At 38.6% G+C, this 27,479-nt stretch overlaps 2 protein-coding genes across 6 annotated transcripts; one reads left to right on the top strand and one right to left on the bottom strand.

The window, feature by feature from the left end:
• The first annotated feature begins 4,427 nt into the window (after positions 1-4,427).
• On the top strand, positions 4,428-7,592 carry LOC135607061 (probable auxin efflux carrier component 1c). The gene is made up of 6 exons (XM_065098550.1): positions 4,428-6,176; positions 6,251-6,524; positions 6,628-6,713; positions 6,827-6,984; positions 7,139-7,215; positions 7,311-7,592. The coding sequence occupies exons 1-6, from the start codon at positions 4,910-4,912 to the stop codon at positions 7,375-7,377; spliced, it is 1,929 nt and encodes a 642-aa protein (XP_064954622.1). The 5' UTR covers positions 4,428-4,909; the 3' UTR covers positions 7,378-7,592.
• Positions 7,593-9,247: 1,655 nt separating this feature from the next.
• LOC103977563 (uncharacterized) lies at positions 9,248-26,160 on the bottom strand. Of its 5 annotated transcripts, none has more exons than XM_018824134.2 (27): positions 25,958-26,159; positions 25,755-25,870; positions 25,530-25,656; positions 25,331-25,429; positions 25,175-25,243; positions 24,965-25,099; positions 24,794-24,862; positions 24,303-24,358; positions 23,989-24,148; positions 23,496-23,660; positions 21,575-21,659; positions 21,291-21,491; positions 21,042-21,136; positions 20,878-20,920; positions 18,989-19,146; positions 17,202-17,312; positions 15,779-15,847; positions 15,550-15,693; positions 15,357-15,431; positions 15,105-15,281; positions 14,944-15,029; positions 13,795-13,849; positions 11,390-11,515; positions 11,189-11,302; positions 10,148-10,261; positions 9,862-10,026; positions 9,248-9,776 (listed from the first exon to the last, which is right to left on the bottom strand). In XM_018824134.2, exons 1-26 carry the CDS (start codon positions 26,087-26,089, stop codon positions 9,961-9,963), a joined length of 2,847 nt encoding a protein of 948 aa, XP_018679679.2. In that variant the 5' UTR covers positions 26,090-26,159; the 3' UTR covers positions 9,248-9,776; positions 9,862-9,960. The 5 variants fall into 5 exon arrangements, with proteins under 5 accessions (XP_018679679.2, XP_009391388.2, XP_009391387.2 ...); XM_009393113.3 differs by having other exon boundaries at positions 9,248-9,689; XM_009393112.3 differs by having other exon boundaries at positions 9,878-10,026.
• Between the last annotated feature and the right edge of the window lie 1,319 nt (positions 26,161-27,479).

Below are 27,479 nucleotides of genomic sequence, written 5' to 3'. Positions count from 1 at the left end.
TATGCAGGGTTGATGACTCCAAATTGATAGAAAGAAATGAGAGCAAAAATGTTGATAGAAAACTTGAAAACATGAGACTTTTCTAGATGCTGCCACTGAGGCTGCACAAATTTTCAGGTGGTTCGGCAAACTTGAAAGTACGTATGCCACTGTTGGTAGATTGCAATCAGAGTCAGTGTAAGTAGGCCATTGTTGTCGTTGCACCAACATTAAAAGCTCCATGCTCCACTAGTTTCGGTTTGTTTGAGTACATAATTGTACAGTCACCTTTTAAATTTGGATTAAGTTTACTCTTTCTATCTTTTATGGTAAGTTGTACGTCCTTACCATATGTCTAATATCACGATCAACACAAAGGATAGAACTACCATGTCCTCATCCAGGCCTGAGATAAAAGTATGATTTAGTGTTTGTTTAAGATATCAGTGATCATACAAGAGGGAGATGGCAGTAAAGAGGATAATCCTCCACGTCGTTATGGTACCGCGCAAAAGCGAGAGGTAACGGCCAAACTGTGAAGAGAATAAAGGAAAGGGATCGCACTCCTGTTGCTACTGTGGAGGTGGACTTTGGCACCCCACCTACTGTGAAACAAACAGATCCCAAGTGCCAGAGATATCGTAAATGTTCTTCATCCTTCGATGCACTTCCTCCTCAATTGTTGTTGAAGGGCATATGTGCTCCAGGGCACATGCTCCTATATCTGCATGGTGGCGAGCAGAAGTCGAAAGCTGCTTGAGCTTACTATTTAGTGTAAGTTGCATTTAAGAGGCATTAAATACGGCAATTTTGGGGTTGGAGACTTCCTATGAATCATATTAAAGGCTGAACCATCTTCTCACCCACTACAGAGAAGAGGGGTTTCACTGTTTGCAGGAAACAAGAAAATGGGAATCATGAAGCTTCATTTGCTCAAGAGCTTCCACAGTTGGGAATGGTTTCATTCGCATGCATAAAATCCTTTATTTGTGTTATATAAAAAAAATTCTGATCCATTCAAATGGCACCTGCTGCTTTCTTCTGTAGCATTCATCTGTTTGTGCCAGGAAATATCACTATTGCTTTCTATGATGATAAATAGTAGAACCTGTCATCACATATTCCCAACAACAGTACTCGAAAACTATTTTGCCAAGTAACTTACTATTTCTCTTTTTTTTTTTTTTTTACTTTTTGTCTGCTGAATTTTCTCTGTCTTGGTGGTAAAACCCATAAGCATATCGGCCCTTTCTTAATAGTTTAAAATTTCCAAATTTCTAATCACCCAGTTAAGATCTTTATCATGGTAGGAGAGTAGATGATAAGTTTGATTCCTACATCTCTTTCTCTTTTCCACTGTTTTTATTATAAATTATTTGGACAGTATCCATTCTTCATTTGGACTTTCTATGAGATTCAATCACTTCTGGATGATACAATAAGAACTTATCACGGATCTTGATGCAAAAAAATTAGAATACAAAAATAGTTTTTAGATACTCACTAGATTACTTGAGTAAAAAAAAAAAACAAAGAATTCATCTGTATGACAATTCAAAGTGGACTCGTGTTGCTGATTAAATACTTGTATGAAGCATCGTCTTCCATTTATCACTGTCTATGGATTGCGGAGGTGAGGGGCAATGTTTCCATAAAGAAAGGAAGCATCACATGGAGTGGCTATGGGCAGGATGAAAAGTCTGTGCCGCAGAGTACTACTGCTATTCTTCTTCTTCCTCTTCCCCATCTGCCTTTGCACATCATTACACACTGCATATGATCTCCATCATTGTTGCTTGGCGTCACATTCAGATGCCACTTCCGAACCCCTCATCCAACCAAAAGGTGGCAGGAGATGTCACCCATGAACACTGTTGGTCCCCATCGCAGTGATTGTCCACATGCTCTTACAAGTCATATCTTTGATGGGTCCAAGAATGGACACTTCCTCCACACTATATTCCCCAACAGGCCCAGCTCTAAAGCTAAAGAGCTTGTTGCGGGGTTAAGTAAAGTTAGATTTGCTGCTAACAGTGGAGAGTTTGCGTGGGTGGTGCGTTAAACAATCGATAACAACCAGTCAAGCACATTGAAGTTGGAGTAGATAATAAAACACCTTTTTCTAAGTGAGCATATAGTCTCAATTAATTGCTCCATTAAGTACTAATTGTAGTTTGAAACCAAAAAAATAATGAAAAAAATTAAGTCCATATATTTGGAATGAATTAGTCAGTCATATATAAATTTTGACCAAAATTTCTTTTTGTTCTTATACTCCTAGCAAGAAATACATCCAAGAATTAGTGTTGAAAAATTGATGTTATTTGATTCACTAAAGGTCGAAGGTAGATAATAAAACACATTTTTCTAAGTTAGCAAATAGTCTCATTTGATTGCTCCATTAAGTACTAATTATAGTTTGTAACCAAAAAAAAAGAAAAAAAAATTAAGTCCATATATTTGGAATGAATTAATCATAAAGCATATATATAACTTTTGACCAAAATTTCTATTTATTCTTATACTCCTAGCAAGAAATACATCCAAGAATTAGCGTTGAAAATTTGATGTTATTCGATTCACTAAAGGTCGAAGGTTTGACATCTCATTCGTTAAATCTTTAAGGATGTTAGCATCCGAAGATTCATTTAAAATTTCTAAACGTTTTGATTTATTTAGTAAAAGAAAAATATATGAGTTTATAAGACGCTTCATCTAAAATTTATATTAAAAAATTTATATTTTTAATATTTAAATTAATAATAATCCAGCAAAAAAAAAGGATTATTGAAAACATCATTAATAATAAGGTTATTTTTGCTTTTAACTTTCAAGCAAACATAAAAGGATGGAAGACTATTAGCAGAGATTTAATATGATTGAATCCATGGTGACCAGATCATGATGGTAGATTGCATCAGAGAAGAAGAATTTAAATGCTTCCTTAAGATCTGCAACCCATAAAGAAATAGCTAAGTTGGCTATAGGCACGAGGAGTGTGGAGCTACGAGGGATCCATTAGGTATAAGGTGCCATTCCCCAAACACTCTTCTGCTACATGAAGAAGAAGTCACGTAGCAGCGCCGAGTCCATCTCGGAGGACACTCCGGAATCAGAATCCCTCGTTTTGGGGGGAGAGAAGCGAGCCGATGGAATGCATTTTACCGCAAGTTGGAAAGCAGAGGAAAAGATCTCTTTCCTCGTAAAGTCCAGTGTGGAAATTGTAGAACCTATTCATTCTTTCATTCATTCATTCATTCATTCAAAGGCATCACCAAACACAGCCTTCTGCCGCTGCTGCCTTTTGCTTTTCTTTCTTTCCCTCTCCTGCTTTCTTCTCTGTCCCCCAAAGCTGGCGCAGCTCACAAACATATACAGCTGACAGAAGGTGATGAGAAGATGCCCCAAAGCCTCCCAACAGTCCACACTCACCCCTGTGAAGCGTAGTTATCGGACTCGGATCTATCTAATCCATCCATGACTCCGATCCAAACAAATCGTGAACCGGTTTCTCGATCGGTCCAATTTAGGTGTTGTTCGATCGAGTCAGGTCGGTTCATTGCGAACCCCCCAAAATAAGTTATGTTCTACTCTCTTATTTATTTCTACATTCATAATATATTTTATGTATCACTTACTAATTTTTTTTCTCAAATAATAAACGATGAACATACGATATTATTATTTATTTTTAATTTATATTATACTCAATATTTTTACATTTATTTATAAATAAGAGTGAATTAATTGTTTAATTTTCTTTTTCAGAAACCGATCTCTGTAAATCCCTCATGAAATGAGAAAAGGTTTCACCTTTTGGGATGAACGAAACTAAACTAATATGGCGATGAGGTGCTCCAAATTGTTAATGGCCGAGCGTTTGGGTGTCCGAGATTTAAGCAGATGATGATGGCAGGAGGGCACGCGGGTGTGATTACCGATTCCCTCCGGGCGAGGGAAGACTCCGTGCGATCCCTCTTAAACTAATCATCGCCACCATCAACTCGGGATTTTTCTCGCCACCAGCAACAATTCCTGAGTTCGATAAAGCTGTGAGATGTGAGAAGAGAAAGGGTTGCTAATCCGATGAATACATTATTGATATCTCGTCAGCTGTACTGCCATGGTATCATACCAAAGCACGGAAGGCTTCTCACACCCCTACACACAGGCAGCAGCACCACCACCACCGCCACCTCCTTCAATCAACGCTTGCCGTGTCCTCTTCCCTCTTTTAGATTTTAGTGGCTACAAACATCGAAACATTAGCCAGAAACCATCGCATTGAATAAGCTCCGGTGTTGGATTCTGAGCATATAATAAGGCACTAAAAAGCTAAAGCCTGTGGCGTCCAGAGCCATCCCATTCGCTTTGCCCCACGATCTCAGCTCCGATACTTTCCCCTTCTCTCTATCTCTATCTCCTCGGCAGGGAGGCAGCTGGGAGCAGCCAGTGGTGGGAGGGAGCACCGGAGGTGGAAAGGAACAAGGGAAGATCCAAGACAAAGTTATAAGTTGGTGAGGAAGGGCGAGTAAAGAACGCGGCAGTCCATGCTTGGGAGACTGAGCAGTGTGTGAGATAGTGTCTCTCTCTCTATCTCTCTCTCGCCCTCCTTCCCACGCGCTCCACTCCCGAGACCCCCCCCTCTCTCTCTCTCTTCAGCTCTATTAGACCATTCTGCCGGGCGCTGCTGCTTCTCCCTCTCCTGCTGCTAACCATCCGCCACACAAAACAAAGCCGTAACACATGCTCCTCGATGCCATAAACGGTTGCTGCTTCGTCCTTTTTACCTCCTCCTCAGCACTTTCTCCTCTTCGTCATCGTATGCCTCTTGTGTTCTCGGCTCACTCAGAGAACGTATAGAAGAAGAAGAAGAAGAAGAAGAAGAAGAAGAAGAAGAAGAAGAAGAAGGGGGGAGGAAGAAGAGGAAATGATTACGCTTGCGGACTTCTACCATGTGATGACGGCGGTGGTGCCGCTGTACGTGGCGATGATACTGGCGTACGGGTCGGTGAAGTGGTGGAAGATCTTTACGCCGGACCAGTGCTCCGGGATCAACCGCTTCGTGGCGCTCTTCGCGGTGCCGCTGCTGTCCTTCCACTTCATCTCCACCAATAACCCTTATGAGATGAACATGCGGTTCATCGCGGCGGACACGCTGCAGAAGCTGATGGTGCTCGCCGTCCTCGCCGCCTGGTGCAGGCTCAGCCGCCGTGGCTCCCTCGAGTGGACCATCACCATCTTCTCGCTGTCCACCCTCCCCAACACACTCGTGATGGGCATCCCGCTGCTGAAGGGCATGTATGGGAGCTACTCCGGCACCCTGATGGTGCAGATCGTGGTGCTGCAGTGCATCATCTGGTACACCCTCATGCTGTTCCTGTTCGAGTACCGCGCCGCCCGGATGCTGATCTCGGAGCAGTTCCCGGACACCGCCGGGGCCATCGCGTCCATCACTGTCGACTCCGATGTTACGTCGCTGGACGGGCACCGCGACATGCTGGAGACGGAGGCGGAGATCAAGGAGGACGGTAAGCTGCACATCACGGTGCGTCGGTCGAACGCGTCGCGGTCGGACATCTACTCCCGGCGGTCCATGGGGTTCTCTGCCACCACCCCCCGCCCCTCCAACCTCACCAACGCAGAGATCTACTCGCTGCAGTCGTCCAGGAACCCCACGCCCCGGGGCTCCAGCTTCAACCACAACGACTTCTACTCCATGGTGGGCCGGAGCTCCAACTTCGGCGCCGCCGACGTCCACGGCATGAGAGGCGTGGCCACGCCGCGGCCCTCCAACTTCGAGGAGGAGCACGGCGTGGCCAATGCTGCCGGAGCGCCCAACGCCAGCAACGCAGCTGCCAAGTCCAAGCCCAATTACCAGTTGCCGGTGACGGCGGCCACGCAGAACTACCCAGCACCGAATCCTTCGGTTTTCTCGGTGGCGGCGCCGCCCACCGCTCCCAAGGCGTCAGCGGCCGCAGCGGCGATGGGACCTAAAAAGGCCAACGGGCAAGCCCCCCTGTTCAAGGCGGAAGACGGTGGGACTAAGGATCTCCACATGTTCGTCTGGAGCTCCAGCGCGTCACCGGTCTCCGACGTATTCGGTGGCAACAACACCAATCACCACGAGTATGGCTTACCGGCCGCTGATCCTTCGGCCATGAAAGAAGTCCGAATGGCTGTTTCTCCGGGCAAAGGTACGACCTTTCACTCACTCCATCTTCTCATACGCGGTCGTTACCGAGCTTGGAATTTGGACCGATTTCGCCAGTGGACGGGCGGAAGGAGTACCGGGAGGAGTATCTCGACAGGGACAACTTCAGCTTCGGAAACAAAGGAATGGAAGACGGAGAAGGCGGCGGGCACGAAGACGGCGGCGACAAGGTTCAAGGCGCGGCCAAGGGCGGGCTCATGCGGGCGACGGCGATGCCGCCGACGAGCGTCATGACGAGGCTAATCCTAATCATGGTGTGGAGGAAGCTGATCCGCAACCCCAACACCTACTCCAGCCTGATCGGCGTCGTCTGGTCCCTCGTCTCCTTCAAGTAACCCCCATCAACCTAAATGCTCGCTATAATACCCAATAACAAGTATCACAGTTCGGATCGTTCTAAACTCCCATTCCTTTTTGTTCTGTTGGTTCTGTAGATGGCACGTTAACATGCCTGACATCGTGTCGCACTCCATCTCCATCTTGTCGGATGCAGGCCTCGGAATGGCCATGTTCAGCCTCGGTCAGTCCATCCACTGCCTTTCTCAGAAGCTTTTAAGCTTCATCTTTCGAGCTTTTCAGATATCGAGGGTCGTTGTGCTGATGGGCTTCTTCTCTCGTTTGGGTGTTGGCCAGGGCTGTTCATGGCGCTGCAGCCAAGGATCATAGCATGTGGGAACTCCGTAGCAGCTTTTGCCATGGCCGTGAGATTCCTGACAGGCCCAGCTGTCATGGCCGCCGCCTCCATCGCCGTGGGTCTGCGTGGCGTCCTCCTCCGCATCGCCATTGTGCAGGTATGATCCCATCCTACCCGACCCTTTTTGCCGTGCCATGCTCGCTGTCCCGTCCCATCACGACGAGCCCATGCCACGGGCGAACGCCTCACCTTCTCGTCTCACGTGACTCACCCTTAACTCTATTTTATCGCCCGGCTGTTGGAACGAGCAGGCGGCGCTCCCACAAGGCATCGTCCCCTTTGTGTTCGCCAAGGAGTACAACCTGCATCCCGATATCCTCAGCACAGCGTGAGTCCCGCTCTGCCGACACACCCTCCTGCTTTCTCCCCGCCATTAGACTCTGCCTTGTGCACTCGTCTGATCACTGTTCCCACATGTTACAGGGTGATATTTGGGATGCTGATCGCGCTGCCCATAACACTGGTGTACTACATTTTACTTGGCCTGTGATGTAAAGCATCCTTCTCCCCATAGGCAAAAGATTGGGCGGTCCTTGTCGCTACAGGAAATGGCAGCACAGGTAGAGAAGATTAACCAAGTAACCCCAAGTTGTGCGAGAGGGAAACCGATCCCACTCGGAGCAGAATGCAGTTCATTTGAGACGTGTTGGTGTAAAATGATGTGTTATTCAATCCCACAATCTCTCTTGTTCCTTCTTTGTTCTACTAGGCTATCTTTTTCTGCTCCAAATACTTGCTCATCTAAATCAAAGAAAGAAAAGAAGAGCACTGCATAAATAAGAACGAGGAAGAAGGTACTATTACAAGCAAACAATCCCTAGTTATACCAAAGATACAATTACAATCAAAGCTACTTCCGGTTGGTAAAGAACAAGAGGATGAGTCGGGTGTCGGGATTGTGATGGTTAAAGGTGACGTCGAGCTCAAAAGGAGTGGAAGAGGAGGGTGGAGGGGGTTGGGTTAGCTACTTTTGGTCGCCCTCCGACGGGCCCGGATGTCGGAGTCGACCTGACCCGTTCGGCATATTCTACGACATCCTTTCTCTCGGAATCCTGGTCCAACGGTGGGGCTGCCGGTTCATCCGGTCGTCGGGCTTCCGCCCTGCCACCATCTCCGCCACAATTACTATTGTATCGAGAACCGGCACGATACCAGGGATTTGTAGGTGAGTGGAGCTGCAGTGGTGGGGCTCTCAGGTGCAGGGAGGATCCATTACTTTACCATGAAACCCGCACTTTGGCGTAGATGTCTTGGCTTCCTGATTGCTGGCGTTGTTTGGTTGCAGTTTGTCGGGCATTAGGATCACCATTGTTGCTACCTACATCTATCAGCAGGAGGACTAGCGTTTGTCGTATCAAATCTTAGTCAAACAAAAGAGTATTGTTCGTAAGACTTTTGTATTTTATTTAGTTAATGCTCTTACATTTTATTTAGTAAAATGTATATAAGATGCTCTCATAACGACTCTCCGATTCAAAGTCAATTTTGTGTTGTAGTTATAGTTGACATCAGAGGGTTTCTGCGAGAAAGACTATATATATATACATGTATTCCTAATGTTTTAATAATCATAATGAGTTTTCATGGATATTAATATTTAGAGTCTCTATAATTAATTAACAACAATTAACTAGATTTTGTGAGGTATATCTAAGGGCAAATATGCTGTTTCAAAACATTGGAACGATTATAATCGAGCAGGGAATATAACGAAGCAGTTGCGTATGTTAGAAGTGACTTGTCCTTGCAAAAGGAGAAGGCATGGAAAAAGCTTTTAGTAGGGTTGGATGCTATAGCTCTAGCCAGAGACTTGAACAAAGAAGAAGATCCTCCAGTAGAGATCTAACCTGACAAGTTTTTGTAAGATGTTGATGCAGGGAGGAACATTGGAATATGCTGACAACTAAAGTGTGAATATTTGTACAAGTAGGCCTGATCAAAGCATGCCTGAAAAGCCTGAGCATATATTTGAACTCTTTAGCTCACTTGCTGCAAACACAAAGCACTGGCCTTTGTTACTTGATGCATCGTTAAAGCCAGTCCTTTTGAGCTCACATCAACAAGAAGATCATGTCGTTGCCATATCGATCACCTACCATTCTATCAACCTAATCTTGTTAACTTAGATTCTTTTCATACTAACTTGAGCATCGGAGTGCCCATATCCAAAACGACTAGGAACCGCTGGCTGTGCTTGAGAAAACAAAAGACCAAACTGAGCCCACCTCAAGATTTCATCTCTCTTCCTAATCAAAAAGTCTAAGCTCTTGCTCCGGGCTTAAGCGCAGCACAACTAGAATATGCAACTGTATGACTTCCAGAATATACCATATCCTATTCAAAGCAGCAGAACAAAGTCATCAACAAGCTGATGGTTTTCATTTGCTTTAGCACTAAGGTCAGTATTCCTGGTTACAATGTGAACTTCTGCAACTACAGTCATTTAAATTATAAAGAAAAGGAAATCTTTTCGGGCATGTTCTTCCCCAATATGATCAAGTTCAATTAATGTTTCTTCACATGTCAATCGACAAAAGAAAAGCATGGAACTACATGTACAACTTGATTTTTTGAAATAAACCTGTTATTAGTGAACATGTCCATACTGGCCTTTTTGCTTTATACAGTGAGTGAAGCAATCGTATTTTTTGGGAATCAAATCAAGTATTCTGTACTGCAGGAACTGAATCAGTTGTGAATTAGTAAATGCATCTGTTTCCAAACATTCTGCATTCCAAGTGCATGTCCTTGCGAACATAGAACCTTGCTACAGTTGATTAATGCTGAATGATCTGAAAATTTCTGCAGTTGTGATAATGCGAAAGACATTAGTTAATAAGAAAATGTTGTTCGCAGGTTCCATGCATGTCCTTGGTCATGTCAAACTTCCTATTGTCAGAGGAAAACAAAAAGAAAAAAAGGATATTATGATATTTAAAATCAAGCAAATCAAAGAAAGTTAGAATCCACTAACTTTGATTCTATAGCACCTTTTGGAATTCCTGGGTGCCTGTATATGCAAATGGGTGGAAAAGACCATGTACACTTCACGTTGTTAAATTAGCGATGTTGTCTAGCGGCGTTTCCTTTGGTACAATGAATAACCAACAAAGGCAGACATCAAAATAGTCCAAAAGACCTATGAATCACAAAAACTATATGAGGCTCAACAACTTAACACTAACAAGTCAGTAACTCATACATCAAGTGACGATAATTGAAATTTCCTGAAAGATGATGAACATGAAAAGAAAATTTACCATGTTAATCGTATGCCATCTCTCCAGCCTCCTGATCCTAGAATGTATATCTTCAATTATGGGATCTGTTGGCAAATTTTCTTTGGTTGATGTCTCTGAGTTTAAGCTTCCTGCCTGTACAATGTTATTACACGATAAGATAGCAAATGAAGAACAGATTACGAAACCAGAACACTGAAGCATTTAAAATGCAGGCATAATATAGCGCAATTGGCAATAACAATGTTGAAAAAGTTAGTCACTGAATATTAATAACAATTAAGAACATAAAAATATACAGGTGGATAAGATGCACTCTGCAAGAATCTGCAGCAAGACCAACCTAAATTTCAATGTCAAAAAATGTGTTTTAATCAAGGCTAAACCACTTCTTATTTTGCTAAAATATATCATTTACTATCCAAGGACATCAGCGAAAATAACAGGTTTAGGAATGACAATTATAGGTCATGCACTGAGGCTACTGGCTTAGGAATGACAATCATATGTCATGTATTGAGGCAACTTATTGAAATGTAGTATCGAGTTAATTGATCTTCCACTTAAAACTGTGAATCTAAGTTCTGTTACTTGAATGAGTTAAATGTACTTCATCATAATATAAAGTTTTGTTGTAATTAAAGAATAATATGTTATCCATTACCAGCATGGCATCCAAGTCCATGATGGGACAGACACACTCCAAGTAGGTATGCAGCAAGAAATTAGATCTATATCATGCTCTTTATACTCGGTAGATGTAAGAAGTGACCGACTGAGCCAGTGGCACCAGATGAAGTGCATCTTAAGTGTGAACAACAACAACAAATAGTGGCTGCATCAACTTGTAGAAAAAAACACAGAAAAAGAAAACCAAGTATTATGTAGCACTATATCAGCTTATGGACACATAACTTGATTAATAATTACCATGGCGTTGGAATATAATCAAGTATATGAGCACAATAAATTTGCTTTAGTACTTATACCATTGGCATTGACTACATAAATTTTGAACCATCAGAAACATGAGTTGTTCATAAAAGTTGGATTATAACTTACCTGAGCCTGAATAAATTCCACTAGTTCCTGCAGTCTAGCAGCTTGTTGATTATGGATTCCATTAGAATTCTTCCCAAATGCAGGCAAGCTTTCAAAAATAATTTGGAGATAGCTCTACAATGTAAAGAATGTGTTTTTAGACTTGACTGATAGAGATGTCAGACACAAATATGTGTCAATGAATATAAAATCCAAATGGACCTTTGTTGTGTATGTCCCATCAAGACTGAGAATGAAAGCTGCAGCAGAAACTACTTCTTTGTTTGTTCCTTTAATTTGAAGGAAGGGGCAGGGTGCAGCTTGTAGATGATCAACCTCGATAAGTATCTAATTAGGGCTAAAACAAAGCTGAGATACATGTAGTAAAGTAAACATGTAAAAACGAAAAACAATAACTATCATGCTGTAGAGACTACATATCTAAAATAGGCACTGCAGAGTATGTTTTACATTTAGCACAGGCATTGATGCAAGATTACAAAAATATGAAGATAAACAGGTACACAAGGAATCCATATCCCTAATTAAGATGCTATGATCAGATATTTCCTCAAAAACTTGAAATAATATTTTTTGTTTATGCCTTTGTTGTTTGTCTTTATTAGGGAAACCTATTTAAACCATAGTAAGTTAAAGCCATTATAAATCTTGAAATAATAAAAATTGCCTCAGATGTTTACCCACCCTTCATCTTTTCCATTTCTCCCTCCTAACTTCAATTCACAAGGGTTTATTTATGATCCCTAAACCCCAAATTCAAAACCATTAACCTGTGACCAGATCTCCATCTGCTTCTATTGATGAAGCCACTCAAACTCCCCTCCATCTCCTCCACCTGTCAGGTTGCTCTAACTCCTCTCATCTTGTCCTCCACCTCCTCCACCCTTCTGACCGTCCATTTCCTCCACCTTCACTTTCCCCTTGTACATAGCTAATCTCTTCCTCCCTATCTCCTCTACATCCTCTTCTCCCCTATGATTGACGCTTCTCTTCATCCTTTCATCTCTTCCACCTTCTCTACACTAACTAGACCTCCTCTCCACCCAAATCACCTTCTACCTCCGCTATGGTATTAACTGTTCTAGTCATCTGATGCATCCAGGAAGCTAAAATGGTCATAAAAGGTTATTCTGGAATAGGAATGGGGCTAAGAGAAATACTTTGTTGGTTGATTATTATCATCAACATTTGACTGTCTTATAACTAGTAACTGACTGTTGTTAATTGTTCAATAGACATCATTTCATGTGGAGAACTCACTATTATATATCATGGGCTTTTCCCTTCTATTTTTCATGAGAATGGTTGTATTGGAGGAATATTTTGAACTACATAAGATAAATTGAATTATGTCCTTCAGAATGAATGAATGCAGATTTTTTATATTGGCTGCATCATTTTGGTCCCTCTTTAGGACATTGCTTGATGTTATGAACACAACGTGGAAATGATTTTGGTTGGGATCAAGCAGGCTGCTCTAGATGTGAGAACATTTCATTTGATCTTAAGAGTATTGTACTTGGGAATGGTTATTTTGGACTTGCTTTAACTACAGCAATGAGAAGTTGAATTTCTTTATTATATAAATTTCTAATTTTTTATCTTTATGTTTTTATATTCATTTTGATTTCTGAATTATTTTTCTATCAATCATGCCAATCCCTAGCTGATTATGAAATCAATCTTGTAAACTATGATAAGAGATTATCTTTGATATTAGTAACTAAATGTAAAAGGTGACCCTGACAGGTTTATACTAGACTCAAATGCCTTGTTACTTAAAAAGAACACTTTGGTTGTTGGTTGCAGGATTTGAGGAGCATATCTGAAAGGTAATACATTTCCAACTGGAGTAACCAGTTGAATGGTAGTTTTCAAATTTCCAAGGATGTCCAAAGATCCCTGAAGTATAATTGGTGGTAAGGGCTTTGAACAGCCATTGACATGCATGCGAGGTCATTTTGAAAGGGCGTATAATTGGTGGTAATGGTTGCTGCTGAATAGCCTTCTGAACAAAGTCAAACAATTTAGCAATGAACTAAAATCCCAGACTTCTAGTACAAATTGTTAAGTGATGAGCCTGGATGTAGCTGACCAGGCTCTGATCAAGCTTGGCTTGAACAAATGTTCAAGCATCAGCAGCACCAGTATTAAGTGACATAATATGCCTTGGAAAAGAAAGGAAAAGTCAAAATAGAGAAAGCTACAAATTATAGGCCCAAACAAAATGGCTATAAGGCACAATTGAAAGAGAAGAAGCGTATAGATTTATAACTCAGAACCGGAATGCCATGTGAGGTTATAGAGAGCAAACTCCACACTAGAAATGGCTTATTTAATTCGGGCTAGCAGCTTAACGAGGTTTAGCCCAGCTCATAAATGAACTACCAGTCACAGCTTTAGCTAAATGAGTGGCAGGAATTATCTAGGTAAACAAGAAGTTTTTTGGCATTTTTCTGCTAAAGAGCATTATGCTTTGCCACATTCAATTGCACCAGCATACCATAGGAAAAAACAAAAATCCAAATATGTCATCTTTTAATTTTTTGTGAATCATCAGGTTCAAATCATGATGCAAAAAAAAAAAAAGAAAAAAAACTACTGACCTTTCCATCTTGGTAAATTAGCGCAGAAGCTTCAATATATGCAACAGCTTGATAACTGTGGGAAAAATGAAACAGGGTGTTGAGATATAGGAAAATTTGAAACAAGGATAATAAACTAGTGCAACAAAAAATCTGATACAGTCAAGAAATGCCGACAAACACATGCAAAGAAAGAGAAGGCAGGAAGGAAACAAACTACATATGTGACAAACTACATAAGTAATTTACAACAGAAAGATGCTTAGACTAGAGTTCTTGCCTTCTCATGTGCTTTTCTACGTCACATAGTAAATCCTAATGGCAGATCAGATATTAACATTCTCATACATACAATTGAATGAATTTAGACCAATGGCGTGCCACCAAATGATATACAATCAAGAAAAGAACATAACTAAATATCAAACAGCTAAAAATAATAATTAGGATCTAATTTCAGTTTATGAAAAGTATGATTTGGATATATCTACATATTGAAAATTTCATTGATCTTTGTTGTCTATTCCAGTGTCAACTTATGCCATGAAAGATTCATGCGCAAAGGAAAGGTCCCATGAGTTTTCAGTCAACTTTCCACAGTTTCTGGTGGGGAAGGGACGAAGGGGTGGGTGGGTGAGCAAAAATGTTCTTTGTTAATGTGCAAAGCAAGACAAGTAGGCCAAAGAGATATTTGATTCGAAGTAGGAAAATGATATACAAACACACACTCTTTCACAAGGTTCCAAATACTGGCTGGACTAGTATGTGAAAACGGTAATTACCGGTCCAACCAACTACTGGTATCAAAACATACAGTTCAATATTATTTTATCTAATGATACCAAGTGGTATGGATTAGTATACTGGTACCATCCAGGTCCAATAGGTTATTGAAACTGATATTAGCAATATGAAGACTTTATAGAAGGATGTCATATATATTTTCACTTTTTAAGTGGTAAATTTATATTTTAAGGGGTACATATGGGATTTTGGCACATAGTGTTGATAAAAGAAATAGCATATAGTGTCGAAGTCTTTTTTGACTAGTACGGATATTTTAAAAAAAAAATTGCTACAGATTCTTTTGGTGCAACATAAACTCAACAGGTTACTTGACCAAGTTAAGATAAAAATATTGACTATCAAATCCGACTATAAGCAACTTACCCAAGTTTAAGGAGACCTGCGACAGTTGTAACACTGATATCAAAATCCACTTTTGGTTGTATAATAAAGTTCCCCTCCCTTATAGGCTAAAGAATAAATTGAATTAGGTCAGAGTCCTAGAGTAGAAGACAAATAAGAAATCAAACATGATTGGTGCTCACTTCTCGTATTAACAATGCAAACCTCCCTTCACATATTCTAACACGAATACAATCCCCTTCCATCAGCTGCCCATTTGAATGTATTCCAGGAAGCCTTAAATACACATCAATGAAATTCTGAACAGAGCTGCAAACTTTGCCTGGATCAAGTACTTTCAGTAAATCTTGGTACGCCACCTAATGTATTTTATGGGCACAAGAATAATTAGAATTCATCATTAAGTTTGATGATTAGCAAAAAAGATATCTCACCTGCTTGCTACTTTTAAGTACAAACAATGAGCTTTCAGGAGAGAGTACAGGGTCAAAATCATTTCGAATTTTCAGCTGCATGAAATAAATTTCATCAACACGTCTTTTCCCCTGACTTCCAAATGCAGTGCACAGACTAGAAATGCAGAACGAATATAATCAGTTCGGGTTGAAAAGTTCTGGTTGTACCAACATGTGCATGTACAAGATGTGGTTCAATGTGCTGCTGAAACATTGGAAAAACTGTTGTCATTATATCATTCTGGGATATTGAACAACCAACACGGTTCTTGTCTCTCTGAACTCTTGCGATGAGATGCGAATGAACACCACCAACCTAATATTAGCTCACAAAACACAGTTAAACCAGTTAAATATAACAATAATACAAGGGACATTTGGGTAAAGGTCATAAATCTTACAACAGCAATCCATAAATCGAGTGAGTTCCTTATATCAGGGTGTAATGCATAAACACCCTCAAATATCACCTGCCAAAAAAATTAGAAAATACATCATAAGCATTTTTGTGAGCATTCAAAAAATTACTAAGAAACCACATGCATTCCTACTTGTGCTTTATGTTTCGGTGAGTAAAGCATCACAACCGTACATGGTGAAGAAAGGAAAGACCAAGCATAAATGTTTCCATAATACAATCTGACGGTCGCAACAACAACAGCCGCCTTGAACGAATACGATAGTGACATCCTTAAAAAGAAAAGAATATGAATAGATGGGATAGTCTTTTCATGGCAACGTATTGCATCTTGAAAGCACACAAAAAGATGAGAAATATTCCACTCAAAGCTTTAAACTCCACAACACAAGAATGTGATGATGGTTTTTAGGTCTGATACATACCAACCAACATGGAGACTGTTGCAAGCCAAGATAAAGTCAGTGTTGCAATTGGCACAGCGTGAACCTCGTATAGATACTATGGCAGCACAGTAGTATATGGTTGACACCTATATAGAGTGGATCAAAATCAATGGCCAAGTCCATTGCAAACGTAGAGAGAACAGGATCAGCATTTTTTTTCCATGGAGGCCTTTGGGCAAAAGCATGATTTCAAACACAGTTCAAATAATCGGTTGGACCGGTACGTACCAACCAGTATTTGCCGGTTTGAACTGGTTCCAGCACATGGACCGATCCACTCCCCCTCTTCGCATTAACAATTAGGGCCACAATGTAACCTACTGTTACGAATATGTAACCATTTTCAGCCATCTTGTGGAGTAAAAAGAAGTCATGAAACCAGAAAGGGATTGCTATTGACAGTCTAACATCAGAAACACAAGATAGAAAGAAGAAAAGGATGCTACTGACAGTCCAACTTAAGTCATTCCTTGTTTAAAGTGACTATTTTCTTTAAAACCATAATTAGCCTTAAAATGGCATCTAGAATAATTGAGATAGGCCAAGGAAGAATACCTAGAATTTTTTCTTTTCTCAACGTCACAGCAAAACCAACTACAAACTCAAGCAAATGATTAACTATAAACAAATGAAAAAAGAAGTAAATTATATGGCACATTTTCTCTAATCATCTTAATTTATAGTATACTTCTTAAATTGACTTAATAAATAGTTTATCCAATTAATGGAACATAAGAACCAATGACAAAAAGTGAATATTCATAGACAGAGGCATCACATATTTTTTTCAGCCAATCTAAAAGATTGAAATTATATAGGTATAAATATCAAAAATTCCGTAATTGATTTACTTATTCAATTAATCAATATGATCAATAAGAATAAAGCTTAAGAAATACATATTCAACCATATATAGAAAAGTACAGAACAAAAAAAAAGCTTGTGAAAATGAAGATTACCACGCCAGAATCCTCGGAGACCTGAAGCTCTTTGAATCCATTTCGTCTAGATTTTTCAAAATCGAAGCATGGAACTTTGGCTCTGTGATGCTTTCTTATGTCATCAAAATTCTGCTATGAGTGATGACAAAAATCAAAAGAAATTGAAACTGCCCGAAGGAACAAATACCAACAATAGATTTATACAGACTCATGAGCACTTATGATTAATAACATGTGCATAGTTGGAAGGGGCTTGCTTGAGCCACAAAATACAAGAGTAAACAAAATTATAAAGTATAAACTACTGCAGTATATTAAATTTCCAAGGAATAGAACTTCAAGCTTATAAAATATACTAACAACAAAACATATTAAAAATCTAAGAAATCCTTACAAGTGGTTTCCTTGAATGAGTTACAACTCAGTTTTGTCTAAAGCCCAAGCTATACTTCCTTGTTTAAGAGTGACAATAAGCAGTCTAAACCATTTTTGCTGGTCTGAGCCATCGACAGCAAGTAAACCACGGCTAATATTCCAAGCTTACCGATCAATTTTGGCTAAAGCCTGATCTATACTGCCTGGTTGAAGGGTGAGAACACTAGTCACCATCCTAACAATCTTTTCTACTCTTTTCCGCCATCAATAACCTTTTGACACCATGTGGCTGGAGATTCCAGTGTGTTGATCAAGAACCTCATATAGTCCAATCAGTCCCACAGTGGATTATGAATTTTGAGGTTAAAGAAAGAGGCAAGACATTGCCATGTGGGGTTCACAAATTATAGAAAAGAATCTGCTCATCCATAGGAATGTAGAACAATGTACATCAGTGGATCACATAATCCTACTGCCACTAACTTAAAGGGAAAAAACAAACAAAACAGAATGTCGGACTTCTGTCAATTATTTACACCAATGATGGCCAATATGCATCAATTTCTTCTTTACACAAACCAATCCTTGAGTGCTGCAACACGAATGTGGAATTAAAAAAAAACTTCAAATTGACCTTCCCCACATATACATTGTTTGAGAACAATGTAATTAATTACTAGCAAGGTATACAGTTTCGAATGATACCGTCCGATACGGACAGTATTTTTTATTTATAAATATATATATATATATATATATATATATATATATATATATATATATATATATATATATATATAAGCGACGTCATCTCGTTTTTCTGCAACGTCACCCCACCTGGGGACAAGAGAGGCGACATCATCTCGTGTGGGGGAGAAGGGAGGCGACGTGGTCGAAAAAAAAAATTTTACTTATATATAAATATATATATCTTGAGCGATATACCGAGCCATACCAAGAGAATGTCGAAATTTCGGTATGGTACGATATTTCAATCCTTGATTACTAGAACACATTGAGAACAAGTGTTTGAAAGAATTTAAATAGATTGTTTGGAATTTTGGCCAGAGATCTAATCTCATTGAATAAATCCTATTAATAAGATATTTATATTTAATGCTAGTGAAATCAATAGTCTGTTTACTAGTCTGAGAAGATCGCTAACTCTTTTAAAGATTTCCCTTGAATACAAACAGATTCCCTAGAATTGATCAGTTTAAAAAATTTTAATTAAAATCGTGTCTTTGTACCATCCACCAACAGCAAGAGCTTTACATGTTATAATCATTAGTTCTTAGCATTTCCATAAATATTTATAGTTTTATGCCACTACTCAAAGATGTTAAAAGATAGCCTGATAACAATTTTTTAGTCTATTCAGTTTCTTGCCAAAACATAACAAAAAAGTCAAATCATAAACTACACTGTACCTTTGACAATAAAGATAAATCCAAGGAGCTGAATTCATCGTACTTAAAGTCCTTGACTTGTTCAGACTTGTAGTAGCTCTCCAAGGAGACAACTTCACAGCCAACTATATTAGCCATTTTTTGAGCCAAACTAGTTTTGCCAGATCCACTAGGACCACCTACAAATTAAAACATAAGTCAATCATTATCTGGACATTGAGATTGGGAACAAACTGAAGATTGAACAAAGGATATATGATAAACAATTTCAGAAAAATGGCAAAAACAAGAAAATATGTTCATTTTATGAAATTTCCAATGCATTTATATCATGAACCTGATAAATCAAAAAAAGCAACCAATGCATCATCTTTTTATCATTTTGTTATACAAAGCAGCAAACTAGTAAAACTAACATCAATGAGAGGGCTCAAAAGTAAGCTTCCATAATGGTCAAGTTGCCAGATTTTCAATAGAAAGTCTCTGTCTTCCGTTCATTTAGGGGAGATAAAACCTTAACCCCTGAAACAATCATAGTGCACAAGCAAGATTCATAGTCATGTCCCTTAACCGATCGAAGATAAATTGTCAAAATGAGAATTAATTATAAAAATGGAAAAAGAAAAGCCCAATTTGATTTGCAGATGTTCTGAGAAATGGTAAATAAAATTAGCAAATGTAAAGTAGGCAACAAGATTATATGGAAACACAGATCCAAAAAAATATGATATGCCAGGTTAAACAGCAAATATCATCCATCAAATATAGCTCATGGCATCATGCAGGATTGTCATATTAGGAGAAGCAAATATAAAGACCAAATAGAAAGATCCAACAAAGATGGCTACTAAGGCATTTCTAAGAATGGATCCACACTATTCCATAACAAGAAGACACTACACTGCAATCTTGAAATCTACATTCCTCAACGGGGTGTAGGAAGACCAAATAGAAATATTTAATGTAAAAAACACAGATGGCTGCTAATGAAGTCATAAATATTAGTCAGGGCATCAGATTGGTCCATGGTTACTCATCAGCTTAGCTTCTCAATAAAACATCTGATTTCTGAAAATGGATCCACACTATTCCGTAACAAGAAGACACACTATATTGCAATCTACATCTCTCAACAGGGTGATGTCTGCACAAGCCAGTAGTAGAATACACAATCCTTGGCAGTGCAAGACCACTGCACCACCGTGTCTCATCATCCTGTTAATCCCAAAATAAATCTTTTAAGGAACTTAAAAGAAACTGACCTTTCATATAGCATAAAGTCCTTAAGTATATCAAAACCGCCATGAAACTATCAAGAATATGCATATCTTAGTAACACAATTGATTATGCATAAAAAATATTACATGGCATAATAGGAATGAAATAAAACATGCTATGGAACCAAAAGTTATGAAATATAGCAAAAAGATGGATATCAAAGGAGGCGGAGATGCATCATAAATGAGACCGACAGAGGATGGCAAACTGTCAGACTATTTGCCCCGGCCTGCAATGAGCGAAGACTTGTTCGTGCAGTCTTCCGTCATTTCAGTTGGTTCATGCCTTAGGCAGCACATAAGGGCTTGCATAGAGGTCAAAGTATTTCGAATTTGTTGAATGTTTATCAAAAACATGAAAGCTTAGATTATCAAATGCTACCAAGATATGCAGAACATTAGCACCACAGCTAAGTCAGATTGTCAACTGTGTAACTTGTTAACTTCAAATTATCAAAGTAAAAGTAATTAGATGCTACAAGAAAACAATATGATGAAAAACAAAAAAAGTACATTGTATGCAACAGGTTCAATATATAAGCAACGAACACAATAATAACATGTCCACTTCTGTATGTATTGGTGAATGAAAAGCTAAATTATTGCAAGCTAAAAAAATCTTTAAAAATTACCAATTCCCACAATAACTGGAAACCCATTGTTCTCCAATAATGCCTGAAAGAGAAAACAACAGAACATGAAATCAGATCTTAAAAAGACGTTAAGTAATATAATTTTTAATTTTTTAATAGGTTGATTATGAGATACATTATCTTTACTGTATTATATAACTTGCCTGGATTGCTTGAACTGAAAGGAGCAAACCCCTATCCAAATCATATGAATCAGGCATTGGAGCAAGTTGTAGATTACCCCTGAAAGCAGAAGAATCTGCATTGTTTCATAAGAGAAGCCCATAATTACGAAATACTTCTGTTAGATTTCACAGATTGTCCTCTAAACACAAAAATATAAAGATGAAAGACCTCATACATTAAAACCAGTGTTATGATAATAATGAAAGAACTATGAGTCTGAGAAAGACCTGAGATCAAACGCCATCTTGGTAGCACAGACTCCATATCTGACTTGGTTGGTGATCTGGTCCAAGGTTGCGTCAGATCCTCAAGCTTAGGAAGGATATCAGCAGAAACACGAATCGGTCTGGGCACAGCAATGGCCTTGTCTTGACTTCTAGCTACAAGGTTAGTAGATGCAGGTGGTGGTGTGTTCAGACGTCGTACACCTAACAATAATCAGCAACTGTCAAAACAGAAACTTTCAAAAAGAATTTGTAATGCAGAAATTTGTCAATTGAGGTGATCATACCTTTGCTTTCAAGAATCATTTCCAGATATGATTTAGTTATCCATGGCCCACTGATACCCAGGTGAGAAGCTTCTGATCCAATGACCTAAAGAGTACAAGAAGAAGAATTTAATTTTATGGTTCACTTCTGGAAAAAGAAATAAGAGAAGGTAATTAATTCAACAGGAAATGATAATTTTGAGGTAACCATACTTCATAGAGAAGGGTTGGCAAAATATCACAGGAAGGAAAATAAAAGAAAATCAAATTGCATAACTGTCACTTCAACAAGCAGATGTCCTTCAGTAGCCTCCAGGACATGGGTCCAAACTTAACACTTCCTGATTAGGCACTTAAGTACCTTGCTTTTACATTATTCTTAACAAGGGCAATCAAGGTCTACGAGCACACAATAAATGCAATTACTTAGTTGCACTTATGGTTTTCTTGCCATTACTTTGGAAGAATAAGTGATATGATTAGCCCAATCGTCTAAATGGCTTAAGACAATTTTAGAAAACGAATGGAAAATTACCAATATAACCAATGTAGAAAGTTACCTATCAATTAAGGTTTATGAATGCATAATCAAAGTGATCCGAAACTACAGATCACTATAACGCAGTAGAATCCTTGATTCTTCTTTCTGCATAATTCTAATATCAGAATTTTAGTATGTAATATGTCATGATATCAAACTTCCAGATCTTTGGGTTAGATAAACTGATAAAGAATATACTGCTATGATCATGTTTAAGTGAACCCAGTCAAAACTATCGCAACTCATCTTGTAGACATTTGACAAGGTTGCTTCCTCTTGTACACAATTGGCAATACTATAACATTCACAAAAATCATCAGTATTATTGACGTGTCCCTGATGTATTGGTTTCTCCGTCACACCATCAACATCTTAAGTAAAAGCACATTTCCTCTCATCCCTGCCAAGACTGCTTTATGATCTTTTCCATCCTAATTATCATGGTTTGTACGTCTTGATGAAAAGAACATTAAAGGTAGAAGAGATCACTTCATGTTTGCAGTAACAATGATGATCCCAGATCATAGCTCACAACCTAGTAGTGACAGCTCATCACGTCAAGTGCAAAAATAAAGAGGGGCATAGTCAAGGATTGGTGTGCCAATCAAGATATGTCGCTATGGGTCAAAACATACAGTGCTAGAAAGGTATCGACAAACCACGTGCGAAATCCTAGAGGTGCAAACACATGGCTAACAAAATTTGAACTATGCCAGCTAGCATAGAGGCATGTCGACCAATTTCATGTCATGTCAAATGACAAATAGGTATCAACATAATTGTATGTAACAACAGTCCTTGGGCATAGTTGCTATCAAATAACTGCATATAATGCCTACAGACTTTAGTGCAATTGACCAATTATAAATATAGACTAGAACTTTCTTATGATAACATGATATATCATCAATCAAACACTAGGATTCCAGACTTTTAAACCAGTTGTACAAGCTGCATACTTTACCTGACAATCAAAGAACAAAGGTCTAGTATCCTTTATTGTCGTATCATGTTGGAGATTATTGCTCTTAGGTGTTACAAGAATATTTTCCACTTTAAGAAGCAGTATTCGATTTATATTCATTAAATGCTCATTAGATTACCAAAGTACACAAGATTGTTGTATTTGAGAGTTGAACATATGAAATTAGGCTAGAAATTTTGTATGAGATAAAGCTATCTAGTTTAAAATGACAATCACCAACCCTCAGCAAACTTATTAAGAACTGACAATCAAAATTGCAAATACACCCCAAAAAATTAATATGAGGACAATCTATTTGTTCTTATAAAAAATGGGACATGGAACAAGAATGTTTTAAAAAAAGGATATACCAAAACTTTTAATAGTTCCCTAAAAACTGAAATTGCAAATACTTTGGGGCAATTGGACATCCTTACCTTCCTGCTTGTGCCCTTCAACACCATGAATGTCTCGTTAAGAGTGTCGATAGTCTCTAGAGCAATCAACACTTGACCATTATGGAAAGATGTACATGCACGCTTGTAACTAACTACAACATTGTAGCCCAAAGCAAGCAATCCGCCAAGGGTTGTCCGTCCAACCTGGAACAACAGCTCATGGATAAAAAATACATAATAAAAAGAATAATGATCAGAGGAGATAAACTAATACCATTAACAAGGTCAAACGATTCAGATATTACTACCATAGGTAGCAACGAAGACTTCCCTTTTTAAAAGACAAGGACAGCAATGGATAATTTGTGCAGATGGGATGTATCAAAAGCAACAAGATACTTGCAGTTAATCAAGCATTAGAAGTGCTGATAGTCCAATGTGTGAAGAACAATGACAAGCAAGTAGGGAACAAAATTATACTAAACAACAATAGAGACTATTAATATTTAGTAATATGCTGGACATCACATACCTCAAACTCAGCTTTTGGCCGAATGATGAAGTGTTTGTCAACAATTCGTTGATCACCTAATGACAAATAGTATCTAATGCCACATTGTCGAACTTTTATCCAGTCATTTATTTTTGCCTCTTCAGATGTAAATGGTGGTCGAAGGTACATCTCAATAAAGCTGCATACAAAGAAAAGAAATGAGAGAAATTTTAATTAGGTTATTCAGGTAAGGCTTCATGAACCATGAACCATCGGGGACTTAAGCATTAATTATCAGGCATATGGAATTTCACAGTTAAAGGAAGTTACAAAATAACATATCACACACTCACTTTTCAGTTTCTGCTTCATTTCCAACTATAGAATATGAACTGTTTCCATTAGGAGACTGTAGAAACAACAACAACCTAATTATGAAAATGAACTTTATATGCAATGAAAAACACAAAAAGACTAGAATTGGTATACATCAGTTGTGGAGGCAATCCTTAAAAACTAAAGATTTTAGATTAAGTAGGATTAAGACTGAATATATGAGATGTAATTTTATTTTAAGATCTAAGGATATACCAGATATAGAATTGCACTGGAAGTTCAAGCTAAACGTTTATAGATAAAAGAGGATAGTGCTACTGATTCACTGAAACTTATGATGTGCAACTTTAAATGGATTAGCAAATATCATTTTTGTAATATGCTCCTCTGAAGGTCATCTATCAGATCTTAAATAGTGATCATCCCGCCATAACCAACAAAGTCCAACCGGAACCACTGAAAGTTAAGGCTGAACATCTTGGAATAACTGGCAAGAAAATATACTAACCTCACTTTTGCATTTCAGCTTATAGTAAGGTTCTCTGAATGATGAGACAAAGCTGTTGTTGATTCTAATCTAGAGAACAGCAGCCAATGAGCTAAAATTACTAACATAAGCAAGAGAGATATTGTCATATAAATAAATGTATCCTAAAAACTAAAAACTAGCATAAAAAACCTGTGCATGATGAAGGTCTGGCTCAATATGCTTCCTGAACAGAGGAAATATACTGTCAATCAGGTAGTCCAGAGAACACGAGTCTCCAATGTCATGCCTAACTTTAGACAGTAGGCTGAAATGGACTCCACCAACCTGAGGTCTCAGACGATGCCAGTTAAGAACAGTGAATTCACAGAAGAAAGTACCAAGAAGAATTCCAGCACTTACCACAGCAACCCTGATGTCAAGAAGAGATCGAAGAGATGAATGCAGTGCATATGCACCATCCACGATTACCTGCAAGGAGAGGCTATCAGTGGAACCAAAGCAAAATTAACAAAAAAAATAACAACCAAAACCAAGTGTTGGCAAAATGAGGCTCACTATTCCAGACGAAGAAATCTTCAAGCGCTTCATGCCAATTCGCCTTTTTTCTTGGAAATCGAACAATGGCATCTCAGTATCCTTACCCTTCATCAAATCCTGGGGTCCAATTATCAAACCAATATCTTCAACTCCAATCACAACCCTCGACAATATAAGCGAAGCTAAAGACTAAACCACTCGTAAGAAACAAGAAAACCTGGAGGTTGCGGACGAGGGTATCAAAGTCTATTGAGTCCAAGTCGTTCCCGTCATCAGTTCCATTGCGGTAATTCTCCATGGAGATGACAACACAGCCAAGCACCGATTCCACCTTCTCCGCCAAGCTATGTTCATCAAAGGGACAAAATTATAATAAAGAAACGCCCTTTCCGATTGGTACAGAGCAATTTTCACGAATTTTAGAGAAACCACAACGCATCACCTGGTTTTTCCGGATCCACTGGGGCCGCCGATCCCAACGGTGACAATGCGCCCGTCCTTCTTGTCCCGGAGTTCTTGAACGGCCTTGACCAGAAGATAATACCCATGATCGAAGGACTTCACATATCAATTCCGACGTTAGGAATCCGAAGAATAGCAGTAAAGGTTCAAGAAGAGGAGGGATGAGGGGAATAGATGGATTACCACATGGAGAGGGAGGGACTGGAGAATGGACGAGGAGGAAGGGGTTGGGGAAGGCGGAGAGGCGGAGGCCGATGAAAAGTAGTAGTCCCTGCCTCCCCCTTCCAGCACCCTCTGGACGATCTCGTCTTCCATCGTCGCCAGGGGCAGCGGCGACCGGCGACAAGCAGCTTCCGTGTTCGGCACTTCTTCACCGAACTAATCGGAAAGGAAGTCCAACGAAATAGGGCTGGAAATGGGGCCGGCGATTCGATTCCCATCTTCCAAGAAATTGGGCTTTCGATCACATTTCCGCCGGCCCATTAAAATAATCCACCAAACCATTACAATTGCATTATAATTTCTAATGGACACAAAAAGAATATTTTATTTATATTCACCTCTAACAACATAAATAATCTAAACATTCTCTCACATGCCTTCGACATTATTAGAATCATTAGATCCCTTATGTCATGTTTGTATAATTGAGATCAAAATTTGAAAATGGACTGTTCATTGCATGCAGTTTGTTCCTTCAAGATTTTTTTGTGTTTTCTAACTCATGCTCTTCTAGATGATGAAGAAGTGATTTTATCAATTATAGACAATTATTAGGGCATATTAGAAAGCTTTCTAAGTATTGAAACTCCACATAATGTGACTAGTGAATATCTAAAACTATATTAATATGGATCATAATAATCGTTCTATTTAGATTCTACGCGTTTATTTCTTCGAATATTAAGTAATTATTATTTCCATTGGTATGCTTTCACTGAATTTTAGTTAATGATTATTATGTACCGGTCCATGAGGTAATAATAATAGATACTGAATTTTAGAGATTATGATTAATAGATAATTTTTTTTTAGAAATACAAATAAGGATAAAATGAATTTATGAAAAAAGTACCTTTTTTTTTAGTTTTTGATGAGAAGTAGTGCCTCTTATTTCTGAAATTCTCCAATGTTTTGTTTATCTATTTTTTTTTTCCTCTCTTTTCTTATGTAATAAGATGAACTGATCTAATTACAATAATTTTATATTATATTATAGTATTTTCAATAATATAGAAATCACTATAACGTAGTGCAAAAATATTATAATATAATATTTTTGTATTGCATTATAATATTTTTTAGTTTTACTAAAAATACTATCACATTATATAAAAATAATGTAACGTAGCACAGAAACACTATAAAAAAAAGAAAAAAATTGGTAAGAGATTGATTTATCAAATCAAGGATATTCTAGGAATTAGACGAAAAAAATCTAAGATATTCTAGGCATTATATTAAAAAAAATAACATGGTTAAAAAATTATGAAAATGAAGGATACTTCCCCAAAAATGAGAGGCATTTTACAGGAAAAGTCAGAAAAAAAACATTTCCGAGAATTCATCGAAAAAGAGACCTTTTTGGAAGAAAAAAAAGAAGAAAATATTATATATATATATATATATATATATATATATATATATGTGGATTAATTATAACATGAATGGGCCGAACCGGTCCCAGCCGGGCCGGACCGGACCG

The sequence above is a fragment of the Musa acuminata genome, chromosome BXJ2-3, assembly GCF_036884655.1.
Source record: "Musa acuminata AAA Group cultivar baxijiao chromosome BXJ2-3, Cavendish_Baxijiao_AAA, whole genome shotgun sequence".
NCBI lineage: Eukaryota > Viridiplantae > Streptophyta > Magnoliopsida > Zingiberales > Musaceae > Musa > Musa acuminata.
This window is presented reverse-complemented; position numbering and strand designations above follow the sequence as displayed.

Bases quoted from the DNA above. Each gene is read 5' to 3' on its own strand.
- LOC135607061 (XM_065098550.1), top strand. From the start codon at position 4,910: ATGATTACGCTTGCGGACTTCTACCATGTGATGACGGCGGTGGTGCCG. The intron at 6,525-6,627 runs GTAACCCCCATC...TTGGTTCTGTAG, and splicing joins TGGTCCCTCGTCTCCTTCAA to ATGGCACGTTAACATGCCTG. The intron at 6,714-6,826 runs GTCAGTCCATCC...GGTGTTGGCCAG, and splicing joins AATGGCCATGTTCAGCCTCG to GGCTGTTCATGGCGCTGCAG.
- LOC103977563 (XM_018824134.2), bottom strand. From the start codon at position 26,089: ATGGAAGACGAGATCGTCCAGAGGGTGCTGGAAGGGGGAGGCAGGGAC. The intron at 20,921-21,041 runs GCAAGTTATATA...TTTCTCTTTCAG, and splicing joins TTTCAGTTCAAGCAATCCAG to GCATTATTGGAGAACAATGG. The intron at 15,432-15,549 runs GTTGGTACAACC...TATTTCATGCAG, and splicing joins CACATCTTGTACATGCACAT to CTGAAAATTCGAAATGATTT.